Raw genomic sequence first — 20,039 nt, 5'->3', positions numbered from 1 at the left:
AGTAGGAAAAACTTTGATGAATTTACCTCAGAGTGGCGTGGTGGGTGTCGAGGCCTAGTAGCGTGCAAAGCCTGCGGCCTCGCCTAAAATTGTCGGCTTGGAAGAGGCAGGGTACGGGTGGCGTTCCTTCCCCCCCCCCTAGCGCTCCAACAATACTGTGTAATGGCTATTATTTAATTAAATACGGAGCTTATGAAAGTGGCGAAGGCGTGGCTAGCCGTTGGCAGGGGCAACCGCCGTCCAATGAAACTGCAGCCCTTGGCGAAGGCGTGGCTAGCCGTTGCCAGGTCCAATGAAAGCGGCGAAGGCGTGGCTAGCCGTTGCCAGGGGCAACCGCCGTCCAATGAAAGTGCGTATGGGCCAAAGTCCACACACACACACACAGACAGACAGACATGAACGATTTTATATATATAGATGGAGGCTTAATTCAAGTTGTAATGCAGGAAAGAAAGTTTAAAAAATAATCTTCTTGGTTCTTTCGGTAAAGTCACGTAGAAGGTAAGTAATAAAATATTATTTTATTATTTTATTACTTCCCTTCTACGTGACTTTACCGAAAGAACCAAGAAGATGAATCCCTGCAGTCACGAAAGCTTTAAATCGAAATTTAAAGAATAACACAAACACAAACTCCGTCAACTACACGTTAGCCTTATAAGGATAACATATGTAACAGATGACGTTTCGGGTATTGGCCCGCTTTTATTTTTGTTGTGTATGTACGTATGTGTGTATGTATGCATGTAGGTGTGTATGTATGTTGAACTTCTTTCGCACCGTACATAGCCAACCGTGCTAATTGGAGATGCGGGGGAAGGATAACGAACTAAACCCAAAAAGCACTGATGAATACATTATTTTTAAATTTAGAATTCCAGAGGATTTAAAAGTGCACAGCTCCAGTGGCGTCCTAATGTCGGAAGGAAGAGCGTTCCAAACGCAAGGACCATTGCCTGAAACGTCGCCTATTGAGTGTCTTTTTTTTTGTCTTTTAAGGTCTCAGTGTTATTGATGAATGTGTTGAGTTATTTTGCACCACGGCCAACGCAAAGGCAGCATCATCATCATCATTAAAAATAATTTGTATAATATTTAAAGAATAATTAGGCAATTAGATTGTTTAGAAATTAGATTATTGTACCGGTTATTACACGAATATATTTGTCAAGAAATATGCAATGAAAAAAGACCAACGCTTTAACCGTACGGTATTTCTGTTTTGTTTTAACAGACCATGCGGTTATTGTGGGCCTGATCCCGTACGAGATGTACCGACTGTAACTTCACAAAATCGTGGCAGAATAGGGGTTTCATTCACATTTTTTGCTTTAATGTGTAACTACGATATTTATGAAACGTATACAAATTAATTATAAATTATATTTATTACATTAAATTGCTTACGTGTAAATTATGCAAATTGTTGCATATAAATTATACGCGTATACCACATGTCGTATAATGTATACACATTTGCAGATTCAAAATTATCCTCAACAAGCATTCGTACGATTCACGTTTGTTTTTGTGCTTGGGCCACGTGGCAGATATCTGCTATTATAATTTGTTGTTAACCCTCCACCTCCCGACAAGATAGCCACGTTTACAAATACAATACATTATCATTATAAATTTTATTTATACGTCCCAATGTACCAATCAAATTCTGACCACCTCCACCTCCTTAAGACTCTTCTTGACAGAATTAAACACCAACGTACGATGACGTTTTTACTCAAACTGCATTGAGCATCATCAGGCAATGAACTCGGAGTAATCGAGTGAGGCTGCCTCAGCTAAGACACGTGACACCACCAACGGCCACAGCGTTGCTCGTTCCCATGTGTCCTTTGTAAGTTGGGCATTGAAGCCCATCAGCTAAACAATTGTACAATTATATATAATTGCTATCTTAACGACAAACCGTCCTGTCTAATTGGCTAATAGAGATATTGCACACTGCTTGTTGATCAAACGGTGGATGCGTAGATAGCTGTATACATTAATATATTAGCACGCATTCTGCCCCTTAACTACCCTCGATGTTTTTAGTGTCTACTTAACTCAGTGTTAATGGTGGGGGGAGGCAGGCGGGAGGAAATTTCAGTCAGACGATGACTGTGAATGCTTTTCTTGATTCTAAATATCGCTCACGTCCAACAGAAAGCTAGTGCGCATCAATGTTCTGGTATGAGTATTGTGTGTGCGTGTGTGTGGGTTGTAAATTGTGGGGGGAGCGGTAGTGTAGCGGTCAGCGCGCTGCACTACAAACCCAGCGACCCGCGTTGGCTTCCCGCTCAGGGCCAACACCAGTGACGATTATCTGAACAGGTCCTGGGCCTCCCCTAGGTCTACTCAGCCTCAAATGAGTACCTGGTGGGGAGACAAAGGCGTGGTGCTGGCCACCCACCCCCTCGTGTGCCATGCCAGCATTAATAGGTGCTCATTAACAGTACTTGCCCCAACAGTCTGTTAAGGCTATACAGGGGATCTTTGTTTTTGTCGTAAATTGTCAATTGTGTTGTAAATTATACCAATGTCTAATAACGCCCAATGTTGGAGTCAGTCAACGGAAACACAAAGATTAAAAACGCCAGAGCCCAAAAAGAACCATGAACCCCAATACGTAGTCATGAAATTCTCTAAAATAATCCTGCAGTAGGTTCAAGAAAGATTCGTACAATCAATATAGTAATGTATAGATGCCAAAACAAAGATGCGTTATAGATCCCTGTTTAGATAGATCCCTGTTTGTAATAAGATGTCTAATGTCTTGTATAAAGTCATGGAAGGGCTGGTGACGTGTGTAGCAAAGACCTCATGCTCAGTGCCTTCGATTCCAGGGCTCCATGCTGTGGCTAAGGACCCACAGCATGGGTATCTCGGCTTGCAATCTCACCACGATATAGTAGTACCTTCACTACAACAGTCTAAATGCCCGACTCGTGTATTGTAGATAAATGTTCCTTTCCGATACAATTGTGATGAGATCCCACTGGCATATCTATAACCGCCAATAATACTGCAACTCGCCAGAGCGATTTGCAGTATTATTAAGCTTTGATTGTTTTGTCAAGATTTAAATCAGGCTCAAAGTGTCTCCATCAGCAGTCACTCACTGATCTCAAGGTGTGACTCGGGGCATATACGTACGTGTGGTCCATGTCGTGTGTGATTAATACCTGCAGTGCTGCCACCGTATGAAAGGTAGGAGGATCCCGTCTGCTGATGCTGCTGCTGGTGGTGATGATTGGTGAGATGGTGGATAAAATGTGGCCGACTTTTCTCTGCCGGCGAAAGACGGGTGAGGCTTGGCGAGCTGCCAGGCGAACAATTCTGGTGCCACGTTGGACTCAGGCCGGTGGAAAATTCAGGCGACCCTTGCCCATGAACAGGAGGTGGTGCGTACAGAGGTGGATGATGATGATGATGAGGTAGAAGATGAGGTGCCTGGTCAGCGCTGGAGAAGCCCGTGCTCCCCAAGAACAGGTGGTGGTGCACCGCGCTCAAATCGCCAACGGAGTGGCTGCTGCCTCGGATAAAACCCAAACGAGACCCCACGTCCTGCAGGACGTCTGTCGTCTCCACCGCACGCACGTCCTTGGACCCGTGCGTCCCGGCGCCCAGGTGGCCCAGTGAGCCCTTGCTCAGCTCGGAGGACGTGAGCTCGTCTCCCTTCCCGAAGCACGCGTCCTCCCCCAGGCCCAGCTGCTGCCCCGAGCTGGGCCGCCCGTCATCGACTCTTTGGCTCTGGCGACGGTCACGGCCGCCGGGCGACCCCTGCAGCCACCGCCTTGCTCCGTTGACCCCGCCCGCGTACCCGTCTCCTCCGAAGGTCGCCGCCGACTGTGGCCCATCATCAGCCACCGTGCAGGAGCCGAGCGCTTCCTTCCCGCTCCGCGCCATCGTCGCCGAAGCCTCCTTGAGACTGCACGTTGCCCCTTCCGCATACGCGACCTTTGTAAAGCCGGGCGACTTTGGTAGATCTGGCCCTGAATGTTGATTAGCGTGGTGCAGGGCAGGCCTAGGAACGTCCATCCCGAGTGCCAGGTGGTGCTGCAGGTGCCCGTACGACTGTTCGTGGAGCCCATTGTTCTGAAGATGATTGGTTTCGTGGTGATGGTGTTGTAGGTAGTCATGCTGATGGTGTTGCTGCTGCTGCTGATAACTGTGATGGTGTTGGTTGTGCTGGTGCTGCTGATGAAGGGTCTGATGGGGAGGCAGATTATGATGGTGGTGATGTGACTGATCGTGATGATGGAAAGCCGTCGAGGTCAGCCCCACCAGCCCGTAGTGCAGCAACGCCTGGCTGCCTCGGTACGCCTGACACTTGAGCCTGAACCCCCGCGGCCTCCGTCGAAACGACCCCTCCTCAAACATGAACTCACTGGCCGGGTCGATGGTCCAGTAGTGGCCCTTGCCTGGCCGGCCCAGGCCCTTGGGCAGCTTCACAAAGCACTCGTTGAGCGAGAGATTGTGTCGCACGGAGTTCTTCCAGCCCTGGTAGGCGCCGCGGAAGAACGGAAAGCGACCCTGCAGGAACTGGTAGATCTCGCTGAGGGTGACTCGCTTGGCCGGTGAACTCTGGATCGCCATGACGATGAGGGCGATGTAGGAGAAGGGAGGCTTCTCGGGCCGACGCTGGGCCCCGGGGCTGTGTTTCTTGTGGCCGCAGGGCCGTGCGGCCTCCGAGCCAGGTGACTTTAAAGGCTCGTGGACGCTCGAAGACACCTCCATGGTCATCGTCCCCTCTGCTCAGCGCACAGCACGTGCCACGCACACAGGCCCATCAATCATCATCATCAGCATCAGCAGTAGCACCAGCAACATGAATCGGCAGCAGCAGCATCTTATGGATATGCACTGCTGGATGAAACCTTTCCAACGAGACGACGCATAATCATTCACCGCACACAAAGCTGTATGCCGCGTGTCGGTCGGCATTTGTTTTTAGCTTGAGGAACTGGGATTAGCAAAGGTCAAGTCGCCCCGAAATGTACCCAATCAAGTGAAATGTTGTAAGATAAGCAGCGCTGAACCTGGTTAGCGCTCGGAAAGGTGACCACCAGGGCTTTCCAGGTGTTGTAGGCGTGGAGCTGTGAGGTGTGGCGAGTCGATGGCAATGTATTTCCCAAAGAACCCAATGTAGCATTCCCTTGAGAATGCATCTTGAGGCTCATGAGATGCACAGCCATCTTAACACACAATGATTTCTGCGTGAACCGCACCCCTGACTAGTATGGTTCGCTACGTACGGTGCGAAAGAAGTTCAACATACATCACAGGCATGAACCACCACGTCTGGCTCTGTAGGATCATGAAAGCACGTGTGCTTGGAAATTCGAATGCCTCATCACCGCCAGGAAACAGGACCTTGCAATTTGCGCGAATAATGAATTGCGATGGTGCGTGGATGGACGCCTCGCTGAGCCGTCGCCATCTCTCACGGTCGAGCGATACAAGCTAGACTAAACTAAACACTTTTTATTTTACTAGGCAAGGCCCTCTGAGCTATACAGCTGTTTTTCAAAGGCGACCTGGCTATCACAAATTATAGCTCAACGAAGTGGCTTATGTGGGAATGTATAGCAGCCAAATACTCTAAACCAGCGGTTTCTAAACCTTTACTGCAGCCTTGGTTCACAATCTTAAACATAACAAAAAATACACAGGGTTTGATGAAACAAAGTAGTTGTACTTACGTGCCCTTACTTAATTTGTGTTTCGATGATTTACCTTCTTAAAAAAATCTGGCCATGTCTCGCACCCCCAGGAAGGGCATCTCGCACCTCCAGAGGGTGCGTGCACCCAAAGTTAAGAGCCACTGCTCTAAACGCACGTTGATTATAAATGTGGAGGGAAAATCGGAAGACACGGCGAAAAATCCACACAATCACGCCGAGAGAGCCATGCAAACTCCAAATATACAGAAGTCAGGGTCGGGATCGAACCCATGACGACCTCCTGTATACCAGGCGAGGTAGTTAACATCTAGTCACCGCGACAAACGCCACCGTCGCACGAGCTGATTGCATTGCTCCGTCTGCGCGGCAGTCCACGTCTGGGTCGCGTTCGCTCCTCTGGTTGCCGCTCTGCTACCAACTTCGACTCACCGTTGACGATGCTCGCCGCGACGTGTCCTGCCCATGCCCTGCACATACTCTTCTTAGCAATTTCAATGATTAAGTTAAGGGGCATGTTTTTCTTTCATTCCACGTGTTCCCCTCTCTCTCTCTCTCTGCCCCAGGGTAATTCCTAGCATGCACTTCTCATTGCTTATTTGTGCAATTTTGGCCGTTGGTATATTTACTTTCTCAATCCATCAATTAATCCCCTAACTTCGTATATTTAGAGATCACTAAATATGTTTTGATTAATGGAAAATGATGTGCGAATTACTATGCTGGTGATGTTGCATTAATGATGATCGAGTGAATAAAACTATACAAACAGGAACAACACGAAATCAGACTATGGTGTGAAAGCCTCTGGAAGTAGTATCACGATTGGCGGTTGGGGTTTACACGACCTATTATTTTATTGGGGTGGACAAAATCTCTACCACATTTTGGGAAGTCAACGATGGTTATTTGATAGATGTACTCGCCCTTGTCATAGGAATGTGGAATTGTCACGGCCGCCAGTAGAAGTGAGCGCCATTCTACCATGGTCCAATTAGGAAGTCAAATTAGTTTTAATTATTAAAATGCGGTAATGTTTTTTCGTAACATTTGTATAATCACTCGCATTATTCCCGTTAAACGTTGAATAAAATGGGCTAAAAACAAATATATCACTGATGATAGGGCGTGTGTATGCGAGAGTGTTTCGTGTGAGGCGTAGCTGCGTGGATCTCGAGGCTGAGCCTGCCATGTGAGTGGAACCAGCCATCAGACAACTCGCGCTCGCAATTAGGTTCACAACTACACCGTATACATTTCGATTTAAAGCTTTTGTGACTGCAGGGATTAATCTTCTTGGTGCTTTCGGTAAAGTCACGTAGAAGGTAAATAATAAAATAATAAAAATAAAACATAATGAAATACAATTCTCACAACGTTTCGACCACAATGCAAGCAGCCGTCCTCAGGTGAAGAACAGGTCGGAAAGACAGCGTCGGAATGAACACCACCAAGATTGGCAGCGTATATTTAACCGGGGTTTTATTTTTATTATTTTATTTTTTCCCTTCTACGTGACTTTACAGAAAGAACCAAGAAGATGAACACCGTATACAGTTTAAGGTTTTATGATTTTTTTAAATTATTATAATTACTAGATTGAGCAAGATGTCACCTCTCTATCCCATCGTAGGTTCACAAATACACCGTATACAGTTTTAGGTTTTATGATTTTTTTTAAAATTATTATAATCTACTAGATTGAGCAAGATGTCACCTCCCTAGCCCTTAAAATAAAACGAAATGTACAGATTTCCACCCCTTATAGATCAGCAATATAGCGTACACCAGTCAACTTGGTCAAATAACACCTACAACGAATTGTTTCTAGATTTGAAGTTTTCGTGACTGCAAGGATTCATACTCTTTGGTTTTTTCGGTAAAGTCACGTAGGTAAAAAATAAAAAATAAATTAAATCACGACGTTTCGGAGGCAACACAAGCTTCCGTCTTCAGGTGGAACCGTCACAGCAAAATTACTGTACAGCAAAATTACCTTGATACAGTAATTAAAATTACCTTGATACATTAATTTTGCTGTGACGGTTCCACCTGAAGGCGGAAGCATGTGTTGCCTCCGAAACGTCGTGATTTATTTTATTAAATTTTTTTACCTACGTGACTTTACCGAAAAAACCAAAGAGTATAAAACGAATTGTGTCAACATATACCGCCTGGTCAAAACAACTCGCGTGATCGTCACGGCATGGGCACGCATTGAATAAACAGTGGATTAAGAAAGTACTTTTAATTATTGTGATACGAACAAATGTTTTAGTATGAAAAACAACCTAAACGAGAAATTATTTTAATTTACACCGAGTTTGTATGTTACATCTGAATATATGGAGGTGAAAGCTGGACAATTACAGAGAACCTACAGAACAAATTGTAGGAAATATAATTGGGGTTATTATTAAAGGGGATGTTAAACATTTCATGGACAGACACCCGCTGAGTGACATAAATGTGCTACGGATAGGAGTAGGATACACAAAAATAAAATTAGTGATCATAAATAGAGAAGTGAAAGGTTAGATTTATTAGATAGATGAAAAATCGAGAGACTGAATGGGAAGGTTATAGAGGTGTATACCACAAGAATTCGGGAAAGGCCGTAAAGTAAGTTGCAGAAGAAATTTGAACAATATGATGCAAACTTTTAGAATGTTCTTTTCGCACGGCTGATCTAAATGCAGAGCAACAACTACAATTTCACATGCATGTGGTCACGCCAGATAATAGTGTCAGGAACAGCGGAGTTGTTTATCATCGCTGCGATGTCTCCGTATTTGTTTATCGGGCATTGCGTCGTTATACGTTGTACAGTCTGTTCTGGATGACCACAGTCGCACACTGGAGAGTTTTAAATGTTCTGTTTGTGCATCGGGTATCCGTATCTACATTGGTTTGTGCAGTGGATGCGGTTTAGGGTGGACCATGAGCTCAGTGCCGGATTATCCTAATAGCAAAAGTAGCATATGCTACGGGTCCCGCATTTTCAAGGGCCCCGCGGTAGATGCTTTCAAGCTATCAATTCCGGTTCAGTGATTCTGCACTTGCTCTATTGCTATAGTACTATACTGCCTTCAACTTTTATGAACGACAGGGTGTTTAAGGTTAGCGATTTGTCGTATTATCTGGCTGTATACCAAGTGAAAAAATACAATTACTTTACTATGCAAGTAAAAAACGTGTGTTTTATATTTGTGTGTTTTTATTTATTTAGGGCCCCTTTGTAACATATGCTACAGGCCCCGCACTCGCTTAATCCAGCACTGCACGAGATTCGTGGAAGATCAACAACAGGGATCTTCTGTGCTGGGTCTTCATCGTGGACAGAGCTGAGTGGAATAATGGGTCACGATCGCCGATGTCTTTGAGAAAGGACCGTGACTCACATGGAGAAATCGAGATATATTGTACAGGTGTTTGTAACGCAATTATAATTAGGTGCGAACTAATTTCAACATTCATAGTGACTGCAATTTGTATGCAATTATGTGAGCGAATACTCTATGTAAATGACGTTAATCGTTGGATGTCGAGCACAATGTTATAATATCTTTAAACAAATATTTCGTACAAGAGAATGGATACAATATAAACTATATATGGATATTAACTCCTTTTTTTAGACAATACAAAAAGGCACAGTCGCATACACAATCCACATCACTTTCATTATTAATATATTTAATCCGCAACAAGTTCTACCAACTTTATTATTTTGCAGTAGCACATCTATGAATAGAGCTATGCATTTAATGCGTTACATAACGTGCTTATTATATTAAACTGTTGAATAATGTATGCACAAAATACGATTTGATGTATATCACGGATACAATATGCGCAACAAACTACGAAGGACCATTAGTTCTGTAAGATTGTTCGACTAGTGTTGTTAGCTTGCGCCTATTAAGGCCGCCACAGCACACACAGTCATTTTGCAACTCCCCTTTAGCGCTTTAATACAGATGCTTACAACCATATAAAGTGATCATTTATGCACTTTGGTTATTTCGGTAAAGCCACGTAGATTCCTACGTGGCTTTACCGAAAGAGTCAAAGAGTATGGATTCCTGCAGTCACGAAAGCTTCAAATCAAGATTGTTCATTTATGGCTGAGTCAACCTAGTGGAATATCAGGTTTAGATTCCGCTTACCGCTGAGGCTGTGACCGGGAATAAAACCGCTGCTGTGTATGGAGAGTTGGTAGCGTAGTGGTTAGCGCACTGTGCTCCTAACCTGGAAAACTGAGTTCGATTCTCGGCTACGGCTAACATTATTGGTGATTATCTGATCCGTTCCTGGTCATCTCGGTCTTAAATGTCACCGTGTCAACGTCAGCACCGGGGAGACAAAGGCTGCCGTGGGCGGTAATGGCCACACCACCCCCTCGCACCGTGCCGGTCTTCATAAGCGCTCGCTAACAGCACTTGCCCCAACAGTCTGTGTAAGCTACACCGATGATGTTTGTCTTTGTATGGTGCAGCAATTAATTAGCGCACTGGGCGACAACTCAGTCGCGACCTCGCTTTAATTCCAAGCTATAATTCCAAGCTATGGCTATCAGCAATGACGAGTGATATCTGAACATGTCTTAAGCCTCTTCCAGGTCCACTCAGCTTTAAATCGGGAGCACTCCAGCGGCAATGACATAACAACGATGGTGCGTGGTGCTGGCCACCCACGCACTCGTGCGCTGTTCCAGGCTTAATAGGTGCTCACTAACAACACTTTATCCAACAGTCTGTTAAAGGCTACCCTGACCCTACCTCTAGTAAGAACCCTGACACCCATACTGACCCATAACTTCACCCTTCCTCTCGCTCTTAATCATGTTGGATCAATATCTTTGCCTCGGGTACGCAGGGATTAAATTGGTCAGCATATGTCAGCATATGTCAGCATATGTCCCGATGGGCGACCAGGAAAATTGGTCAGCATATGTCCCCGATGGGCGACCAGGAAAATACGTCTGCGCCCGGTACACCACATCCAGTATCGCTCTCAACATGTCTGTGTGGCCACAGCGATAGACGCACGTGCTTTTACTCCACTCTACCAGTTGACCCGGAGACGTGCCTCCCCGCGTGCGTGTGCGTGTGTCCACGTACCTGCGTGTGTGCCACTGGAATAAGCCTCAAGCATAGAGAAGAGCGAAGTAGGAAGTGACCGGTGGTTATCACTGCGATGCACGGGAAGGGAGGGAAATGCACGGGGAGCAGGAGGAGGAGGAGCGGCCACGCGCTTGGGATGGAAGGGGTCGCAGACAACATTTAGCTGTGGGGTTGAGTGTGGTGGTGGTGGTGGGGGGCTGGTAGTTGGGGGTGAGGTTGGGCTGACTGGGGAAGGGGGGGGTCCACATACACCCCCTTGTCCTCCTTCCCTCCCCTCTCCCCCACCCTCAAGGGATCTACTCTAAAACTTGTGGAGCACAAAGAATCCATGCGGTGACATTCAGCAGTGCAAGCTCTGTCGCCACGAATACGTGTGCAGCTCTTCGTGTCGTGAAGTCGCTGCTGGCCGGACGAGGTCCTCCCCAAGTCGTGCGGGTCGTGAGTGTTGTTTGACCTATACTTCACCCAACTATCGTAGAGTACAACAGTGTATGTCGCTGCCCTGCCCTCTGCTGCCCACAATGTGAACCAACACGTGCAGGACTACTCACCTCCCCATCCCAGGGTTCTTCATTGCATGGCCCGCGTGTGCCACTGACGGGCCCTTGGTGGCCTTTAGTGCGGCCCCGGACAACACGCAACATGTCGAAACACCTCCCATCATCGTCGTGGTGTCAACCCCAGCAATAGTTTCACATGTGTGTCGGCCCTCACACCGATTGTGTCTTGTCGGCGAATGTGGCCCCCTCTGAAAATTCGTGAAGAGCAGTGGACAGCATACGTAGTTTTTCATCCAGCAGTGGATCGATTACGGCTCGTGATGATTATAAGGTAGCGACCTCTAGTGGCTGCAGGTGTCACGCAAATCCATTGCATACAAAAACATAATACTGGAAGGAACCTCCTGGTTACACCAGCCCACATGGGGATTATTGTGTCCGTCCGTCGTGCATCCAAAAATGGGAGGGGTGGGGCTGGGTGGGAAGGGAGGGGCTGGGTGGGGAGGGGGAGGGGCTGGGTGGGGAGGGAGGGGGAGGGGCTGGGTGGGGGGGGAGGGGCTGGGTGGAGAGGGGGAGGGGCTGGATGGGGAGGGAGGGGCTGGGTGGGGCTGGGTGGGGAGGGGCTGGTCACCCCGTGGTGCCCTTATAAAACTCAACGTTTAACCTACTCACGCCGGCTTGTGCCCGCCCTCACAGTCGGGCATATTTGCGGAATACACCACGCCGCCGTTGACCCTGGCCATTGACCGAGCAACCCAACGTTCCTACCAGCTCCCTCCGCAGGAATGTGTTATTCCAGCCGTTCTTATTCCCTCAACGTGTAAATACATCTCCATGCCATATCAGTCATCATTACGAATAATAAATAAATTGGTTCTCACACACGAGTCTATAGGCACGGTTGTAGTGAGTGAGCTCAATATCGGCGTGAACCAATTGATGGGTCACACCGCTGATAATTAATTAGACGATGCCCGGATAACGACGAGTCCAGGGCATGCGCCTGATGAAGCCTGTTGTAATTACTGGCGAAACGTCGTACTCAGATTGTAAATGTTGTGGCTTTGCTCTCTAACATACCGGTGTGCTGTACTAGTATACTACACTATACACTATACACTGCACTACACTATACACTACACTATACACTACACTATACACTACACTATACATTAGTGCTGTACTAGTATACTACACTATACACTATACACTACACTTATACACTGCACTACACTATACACTAGTGCTGTACTAGTGACGAATTGGCACGTTCTGTTTGCGTGACAACCCTTACTGGTTGGCTGTGTCGGGTGGTGGCGGGTTTAACGACACATTTATATTTACGCGATCTAACCCAAAAAACCTGCATTATAAATGAAGTGTGGCTATAAACAGTTTTTATTTTATTTTACCAGGTACCATCCCACTGAGCTATGTAACTATTTTTCAGAAGCGACCTGGCCACAAATAATAGCTCAACGAAGTGGCTTATCATGTGGTAATTTATAGCAACCAAATACTCTAAACGCATGTTTATAAATAGTTATTTCCATTTTTATTACCAATATGATTCTCGCTTACACATTTTTAAATTAAGCGTTAAACTAAAACCCTGTAATAAATGTTAATCATTATTACTATTAAATAACCGAAACGAGTCCTGAAATACAATATGTAGTAATACAACGGTGGGGTGAGGATGGAATAGAAATATGTATGGGAGTGTAATTTGTACACAAACATAAAAAAACAAGAAAAGTTCATCTATGTTTACACGCACAAATAGATGCCTGTATACTGTATCGCCTATAAGATTAGATTTTTTTAATTAATCGTGATGTCCCTACACATGAAGAAGGATGCGAGTTCAAATCCTGGTCCTCGTGGCGTGGAAGGCAACAGTGATTGTCATCACTTGGATATACTCGCCCCGCCATAGGAACGTCGAATTTCCACCACTGGCTCAGGCCTGTAAACGAGACACTGACTGACCTGAGATGAAGGACCATTGCCCGAAACGTCGCCTATTAATGTTTATGTTTGTTATATATTTAAATGATTATTTATTTATTATATTTTTTAATGGGTTGGGGAACACGGGGCCGTGGATCTGCGCGATGCCTTTTAATCGATGCGCACTCCAAAACCCTACAGCGTATGGGCATCGCACGCCTCCGCAGCCAATCCGATTGGTCGGATTGCTTTGCCCTCAGCCAATCGTGCGAGCGGCAACGCAATCTGACGCGGCGAACTGACCAATGGGGAGACTCGTCTCACTGGTGTTGCGCGTGCAGTGTAGGGAATGTAAATCTATTCGCCCGAACGCTTCGCGTAGCAACCAAGGGAGTGGTTTGTTTCGTCCTCGGTTGTTCGTGTGACAAGGCAACAATGGTTGGTTTGTTTGAAACTTTATCACGATTAAAAGTGGTGTTTAAGTGTTTGTAATGTTTTTGGCTGCACTGTTGGCGTTATGGGCCGCGTAGTTTGTATGTAGAGTCTATTTCATGTTGTGTTGATTTGAGGCCTTTGCGTAGGCCCCGATGTTGAACCGTCATTTAAATAAGCATTACATGCTATTTATATCGATATTACAAGCTTCACGTGTTTTATTAGGTATGATAATGACTAACAGTGGTTATGGTGTTAAAATCAATATATTGTCCTTTAATTAAATTGTGGTTCAGTTTACAATACTATCCCTATGTGCATCACAGCCTTTGGTATTTATATTGTCAAATAATTTCAACTACACTTTTATCAACGTTAATGAGGTAACTTCAACCGAAAAAAACGCACAATTTTTAAATCAGCCATTTAATACTGAAATGTGACAGTATTACGTACCGTTGCTATGTATAATGTGATGCATATACAAGTTGTTTGTCCAATGCAAACACCGGTCTTGTGAGAATGTGGAATTTTAGACGGTTACCGCCACACGTTCCTGGAGGCGGGGAAATACTTAAACCTTTTAGCTCTCATTTAAGAGGTGTTGGAGTAAGGATGGCATCCATATCGATTTTTTTATACATGCAATGACGCTTCGTATTCTGTCGTGGATTTACATCGCCCTTGTACAGCAGTGGCTTAATCCACTGCTAGATGAATGCATCAGCCTCTTGTGTGGGTTGTTTGAACATGCTGCTTGTCAGTGTGAGTTGATGACTGGGTGAGGATCCCAGAACTGGTTCGGATATCATTTGGATATCATTCGCATTGTGTAGCACGCGGCAGTCCACTAACAACGATACGAGTACGACTGCGCTTCTCCAGTTAAGGGCGTATCACTTTGTAACAAGAATTATGCACCATAATAATTATATTTTCTTTGGGTCTTTCGGTAAAGTCACGTAGATAGGTTCAAATAAAATTACAAAAACTACGACGTTTCGATCGCAACAAGCGGTCGTCTTCAGGAAAAAAAAAAGACCCAAGAATATGAATTCCTGCAGCGACGAAAGCTTTAAGTCACCATAATAATTGTTTACACCAATATATTATTGTTAGGGTTCGACTTAAGTTACGACGTAAGGTTACGTAGGTTTCTTTTGTGCCAATAGCCGCTTGCGTAAACCATTACGTTTTGAATGTATTTAAAGACAAACTAATTCAATTAATTTGCATTACGAAACTGGTCATAGTCGTTTTCGTGTGTTAGGTACACGAGTGTTAAAAGCTACATGCTCGGAGCTAGTAGCCGGTAGTTTATGGTTAGTAATTAGTATGTCGGTTACTGGGATTACGTTGTGGACAATCAGAAGTTAGTGCAGCAAAATACATTATTGTACCATATGTATAGTACTTTTATGCTACTACGCCTAGCTCCCGGCCTTCAACTTCCACTGACCAGCGTGGTGAAGCATGGTATAATATCACCACGACCTAAATAGTGTGGGCATGAACTCATCCAGCAGTCGATTGACGAAAGCATTGTGCTTGTACATCGATTTAAACAAAAAAGTACAAAAAGGGATTTAGTCTACTTAAATATGGTTAGTAGGTCGGATGAGTTTTGTAACTCTCTTTATTAACTCGCTGGGACGGGCATTTCAGTAAATCTGAAACTTTTTTTAAGTGAAAAAGCAGGCCGTGACGTGATATTCATTGCATCAATTCGTCTGCAATTTGTAAGGCCGCGGTGACACATACTTATTGAATTTAAAGGTTATAATCCCTTGTTGATCATGGTTATGGTAGCATCTCGTTCGGGTGCTATTAGGTACGGCCGTCTAACGATGAATCACGATTGTCTTTGATACCCAGTCTGAGGTGGAGGAGACTCTGAAGAGGATTCAGACCCACAAGGGGGTGATTGGAACCATCGTGGTGAACGCTGAGGGTGAGTGCCGTGGCACACGCCGGGTCCATATTGTTCACTGGAACAAGGGCAGTGAATCCAGCGAGGTGTCGTCATAGTGCATGCGTGACCCTTTCTGTCAATCCACAACTGGACGAGGGCCTTCTCGTGTAATGTGGGTTGTGGGGAAGTAGCAAATAGTAAACGTTTATCTGGAGATGGAAAACAACCCATGAAGACAACATTTGCATGGGTGTCCTAGGTTAAATCACAAGTTTATTTAAAGTTATACAGGCAAAACAGAGCATCCGCAACACAAATATGAAAAATACACTTAAGGTGAAATTCCACCATACATTTGTAGTAAATAAGAATCAGAAATAATGAACCAAATATTAAGTTGCTAATACATACAGAAACTATAGATTATAATAATGAAGGGAGTTAATCTAGCACCTGAGTGAAAATGGGTGGTTTTTGAAATATACGAGGCACGTAAAGATTACTTGGTTAAAATTCTTATGCTCTCGACGTGTGCATCGAATTGTGTGTGTAACAATATATTTTCAAATCATGCAGAATTGATGCTACTTTTTATGATGGCTGTGACAAGTGAACTAAAACATGAGATCAAATAAATGATAGTGCAGACAAGACTGAAATTATACAGACGGTACACATGGGAAAGTATAAACAATTACAAACTTCGTACTTGTGATAGAAGGGGGGTGGGGGGGGACATTGTACCAAAGTCTTCAACAAAATAAAATGTGGACATTGCCTTGTGCCACCATCGCCCTCTCCACAGGCATTCCGATCCGCACGACGCTGGACAACTCGACGACGGTGCAGTACGCAGGCCTCATCCACCAGCTGACGATGAAGGCGCGCAGCACGGTGCGCGACATCGACCCGCAGAATGACCTCACCTTCCTGCGCGTGCGCTCCAAGAAGCACGAGATCATGGTGGCGCCCGGTGGGTGTAGGGCGCAGCGACACGGGGGGCCCTGCCACTTAAAGTTGTGGTGGTGGCCGCAGTTGTAGTGGTGATAATTTAATGGATTTCCGAATAACGTTTCTTGGCAGATTTCTGAAGCTAACTCGTGTTAAGCCTTATATAGTGCTTGGATGGGTGACAACCATACATTAATGGGTTGCCACAGGGCTTGGGGGGCAACGTGGTGAGCAGTAAAGGTCGATGCAGAAATATACATGGTTGTACTCTACTTCTATGTCAATCCACTGCTGTGAGGGAGCTACACGAATAGAATTTAAGAAGCTCCCAAAATGTGGAGGAAAATGTGAGCCCTGCCGAAATACGTGGTACAACCCGAAAACACGTAAGAGCTATACGGCACAACAGCAAAACATATACACAGTAGTAGTTCATTACAATGTCAAGTTAATTTATGTTCCATTGTGTTTCCCCATCGCGAATGCAGACAAGGAGTACCTGCTGATCGTCATCCAGAACCCGAGCGAGTGACATGGCTGTGTGATTTCTGTGTGCACATCACCCACCACGGGGTCGAGCTCCAGCAGAATCCAGTCCAGCTCTTCAGTCCAGAGTTCACCTCCAAATACTCTGTCTTGGGGTTTTACAACAACATATGCCTGTGTCATCCCTATGGTTGTGGTTAATTCCACTTATATAGCGTGTATTAAAAAATATTAATTTTATTTACAAGTTTTTCTTTTATTTTGTTGGGCACTAAATTTTTTGACAAAATACATTTATATATGTTCATTAAGAAAATGTTTTAAAACTGCACATGGTTCTGATCTAGAAATGAGTGAACATCAATAAATTGAGCGTGCAGGGTCAACTGAAAAAAAATGCAACAAAACCCTTTGTTTCAAAATGCTATTTGAAGGCAATCGTTGACTGATATTTTTTCATTAACTACTTGGCGTTTATTAAAGCTGGCTTTTACATCAGCATTAAACCTTTATTTGTGCCCAGAGTGATTGGTCTGAGTTGATCCTTAACCAACCTAATTGTAAGCTACGTTTTCTCCCACAGCATCACCCAACCGGCTACAGCTAATTTATTTCACACACTACTTTTGACTAACCACCTTCATATTAATGAAATGATTGATACTCTTACTACACTCCTCATACATAGTATGATTTAGTGCATAATGTGCCACTGTAAATCATCAAAACATCTTTCGAGCTGTTCCCAGTAACCATCTAATGTTCAATCATTGGTCCCAGTTTCCCCATTCGCTGAGTAATAACACTCTTTGGAATTATAAGGGTGGTATTCCGAATTGTGGGGTCTAAAAGAATCTACAGCCAGTGGCTGGCAATGACTTTTCTGCTTCTACTGTTGGTCTGCTCCCTGATTTTTCTTAAAACAGGTCTGACTTGGGCTGCTGTCTCTCATCTTCGGTTACATTGTATTTCAGGCTTTTACCTTGCACTGTTGGCATGTTAGATTTGCGTTACCAAAACTCGCAGTAATTCACTGAATGTCCTTATTTCTGTTTCATTGATGCTGTAATAAAAATGTCCGTCATAACGTGATTTTCTCTATTTTTATTCACTAAGTGAATCCTCACTTCAGCCTCAATTGTCAGAAAAACTAGCATTCATCGTTAGGTTGTACAAAAAAATTGTATATTTTGTAAAATTATTTCATCGTAGGTGGGTTTTGCATGGAGAGATGCATACTTGGAATTCTATTAAGGTGCAGTCAACATGGAATAGAGAACATGGAGGTTAACGACAAAGTAAGCAGACTTGGATAGGACATGTCGCAAGAATGGGTTATGGCAAATGATCAAGAATTGTGATGAGAGTGGCAGCCAACAAATGGAGAATGATCAAAACGACATGCGGTGCTTGGTGAATTGTTATATCGCATGTGCCATGAAATAATTGATTAAACCTTGCCGTACGGCCTTAGGGTTCGCTGCGTTATTGCCTCGTGGGTACCTGGTTAACTCAATACCCATTCCCACGTCACCGATTTATAGGAATCGAACTTCTCAAAAGTATGCAGGTTGGCAAAACTGACCACAACGCTATCCAAACAAACATCTGCCATTAGCTCCGTAGATTGCTTTACACCAAATATATGACATCATACATACCATTCATTGGTGAATAATCGTGTAAGAATCTATCAATATAAAATAATTACGATAAAATGTATATCCATATGGTAAGTTAGAACGATATAAATGACCTTTGTAAACTCATTGATCGTAAACAAAGTGGTTTCCAATAGTAACCAGCGAACAAATGACGTCATGCATTCAGAGCGTTGAATGTTTCTATTCGCTTGCAGCTCACAACATGGACAATTCGTTAAAATGTCGATTTATTTCTCAGAGCCACGTTGGGTCAGGCAAGGGAGTACGCTCGGTTGAAAGAAAATTCAACTGCACCCTAAGGGCCGTCCATAAATGACGTCACGGGGGGGGTCAGACATTTGTAACGAGGAAGGGGTGGGGTGAGAAATGTGACGTCACATCAAAATGCGCAACTTTGAATAAATATATAATTGTTATAACAACATTGTTATAACAAACTCCTACAACATCAGAGTGCAGCGCCACATTAAATACGCATTACAATGACAATAGTTTAAAGCGATTTGAAGCATGTTTTAATTTCAAAATGGAAATATGGTTTTGGGGGTGGGGGCAGAGCTTTGTGACGTCATATTTGAGGGGGGGGGTCTGACTTTTTGTGACGCCACGTGACGAGGGGGGGGGGTAAAAAAATCGTCCAAAATCGCGTGACGTCATTTATGGACGGCCCCTTATCAACAGGAGCACAAGTCAGTGGTCGGGGAATTCCCGTGCCCGCAAGCACTCCCAATATAAAGACTTTATTGTTGTTAAGGACTGAGCAATTTTCGCAACAACAACGAGAGGTCGTCATCCAGGAGTTGTTTTTAAAAATGACCGTACAAATATATATAAATATATAGTATCGTGATGCGTGTGTCTCTCCAGCCAAAAGTACGTGATAGGAAAATCTTGATTTGAAGCTTTCGTAACTGCAGGAATCCATACACATGGGTTCTTTCTTTAGGTAGAAATAATACAAAAGAAATCACGACGTTTCGATAGCAACACAAGCCATCGTCTTCAGGTGAAAGTCGTGATTTTCACCAAACGACCTACGAACAGTGGCGGCTCCTGCAAAATCTCTCAGGAGGGGGGCAAATGTCTGGATGATTGATAAGGATAAGGTCCACCCATGCAATGGATAAATTAACAGCTTAAGCATGTAAAGGCAACTTCACTTCTTTAATATTAATGAAAAATAAAGTGACTCTTACAATACATCTTGTTTGATTCTATACTCACTATTAATACAATCCACTCAAGTTTCTTTTCCTAAAGATTCCACTAGGTGGCGACAAATTATATTGTTTGATGAAATGTGCTTACGTATGGTGACGTAAGCACGT

The 20,039-nt window shown here is 44.4% G+C and overlaps 2 protein-coding genes across 2 annotated transcripts in view; one reads left to right on the top strand and one right to left on the bottom strand.

Moving 5' to 3' along the window:
• Positions 1-11,373, bottom strand: part of LOC133354901 (forkhead box protein F1-A-like) — a 32,942-nt gene extending 21,569 nt beyond the window's left edge. Inside the window, exons 1-2 of the mRNA XM_061572085.1 lie at positions 11,362-11,373; positions 3,186-4,754 (exon numbers count right to left, since the gene is read on the bottom strand). Coding sequence (XP_061428069.1) covers positions 3,186-4,746 — 1,561 coding nt within the window. The 5' untranslated portion in view covers positions 4,747-4,754; positions 11,362-11,373. The remainder of the gene's footprint in view (positions 1-3,185; positions 4,755-11,361) is intronic.
• A 2,195-nt stretch (positions 11,374-13,568) lies between these two features.
• Positions 13,569-18,139, top strand: DYNLRB1 (dynein light chain roadblock-type 1). The gene is given in 5 exon segments (XM_061572038.1): positions 13,569-13,616; positions 13,618-13,701; positions 15,574-15,649; positions 16,416-16,583; positions 17,050-18,139. Coding segments are annotated over 5 exon segments (420 nt in total). The 3' UTR covers positions 17,094-18,139.
• The last annotated feature ends 1,900 nt before the right edge of the window (positions 18,140-20,039 follow it).

This window comes from Lethenteron reissneri, chromosome 49 (assembly GCF_015708825.2).
Source record: "Lethenteron reissneri isolate LAM-NWPU_2019-01 chromosome 49, ASM1570882v1, whole genome shotgun sequence".
In the NCBI taxonomy this organism is placed as follows: domain Eukaryota; kingdom Metazoa; phylum Chordata; class Hyperoartia; order Petromyzontiformes; family Petromyzontidae; genus Lethenteron; species Lethenteron reissneri.
Note: the sequence above shows the minus strand (reverse complement) of the source record. Positions and strands in the feature narration are given on the sequence as shown.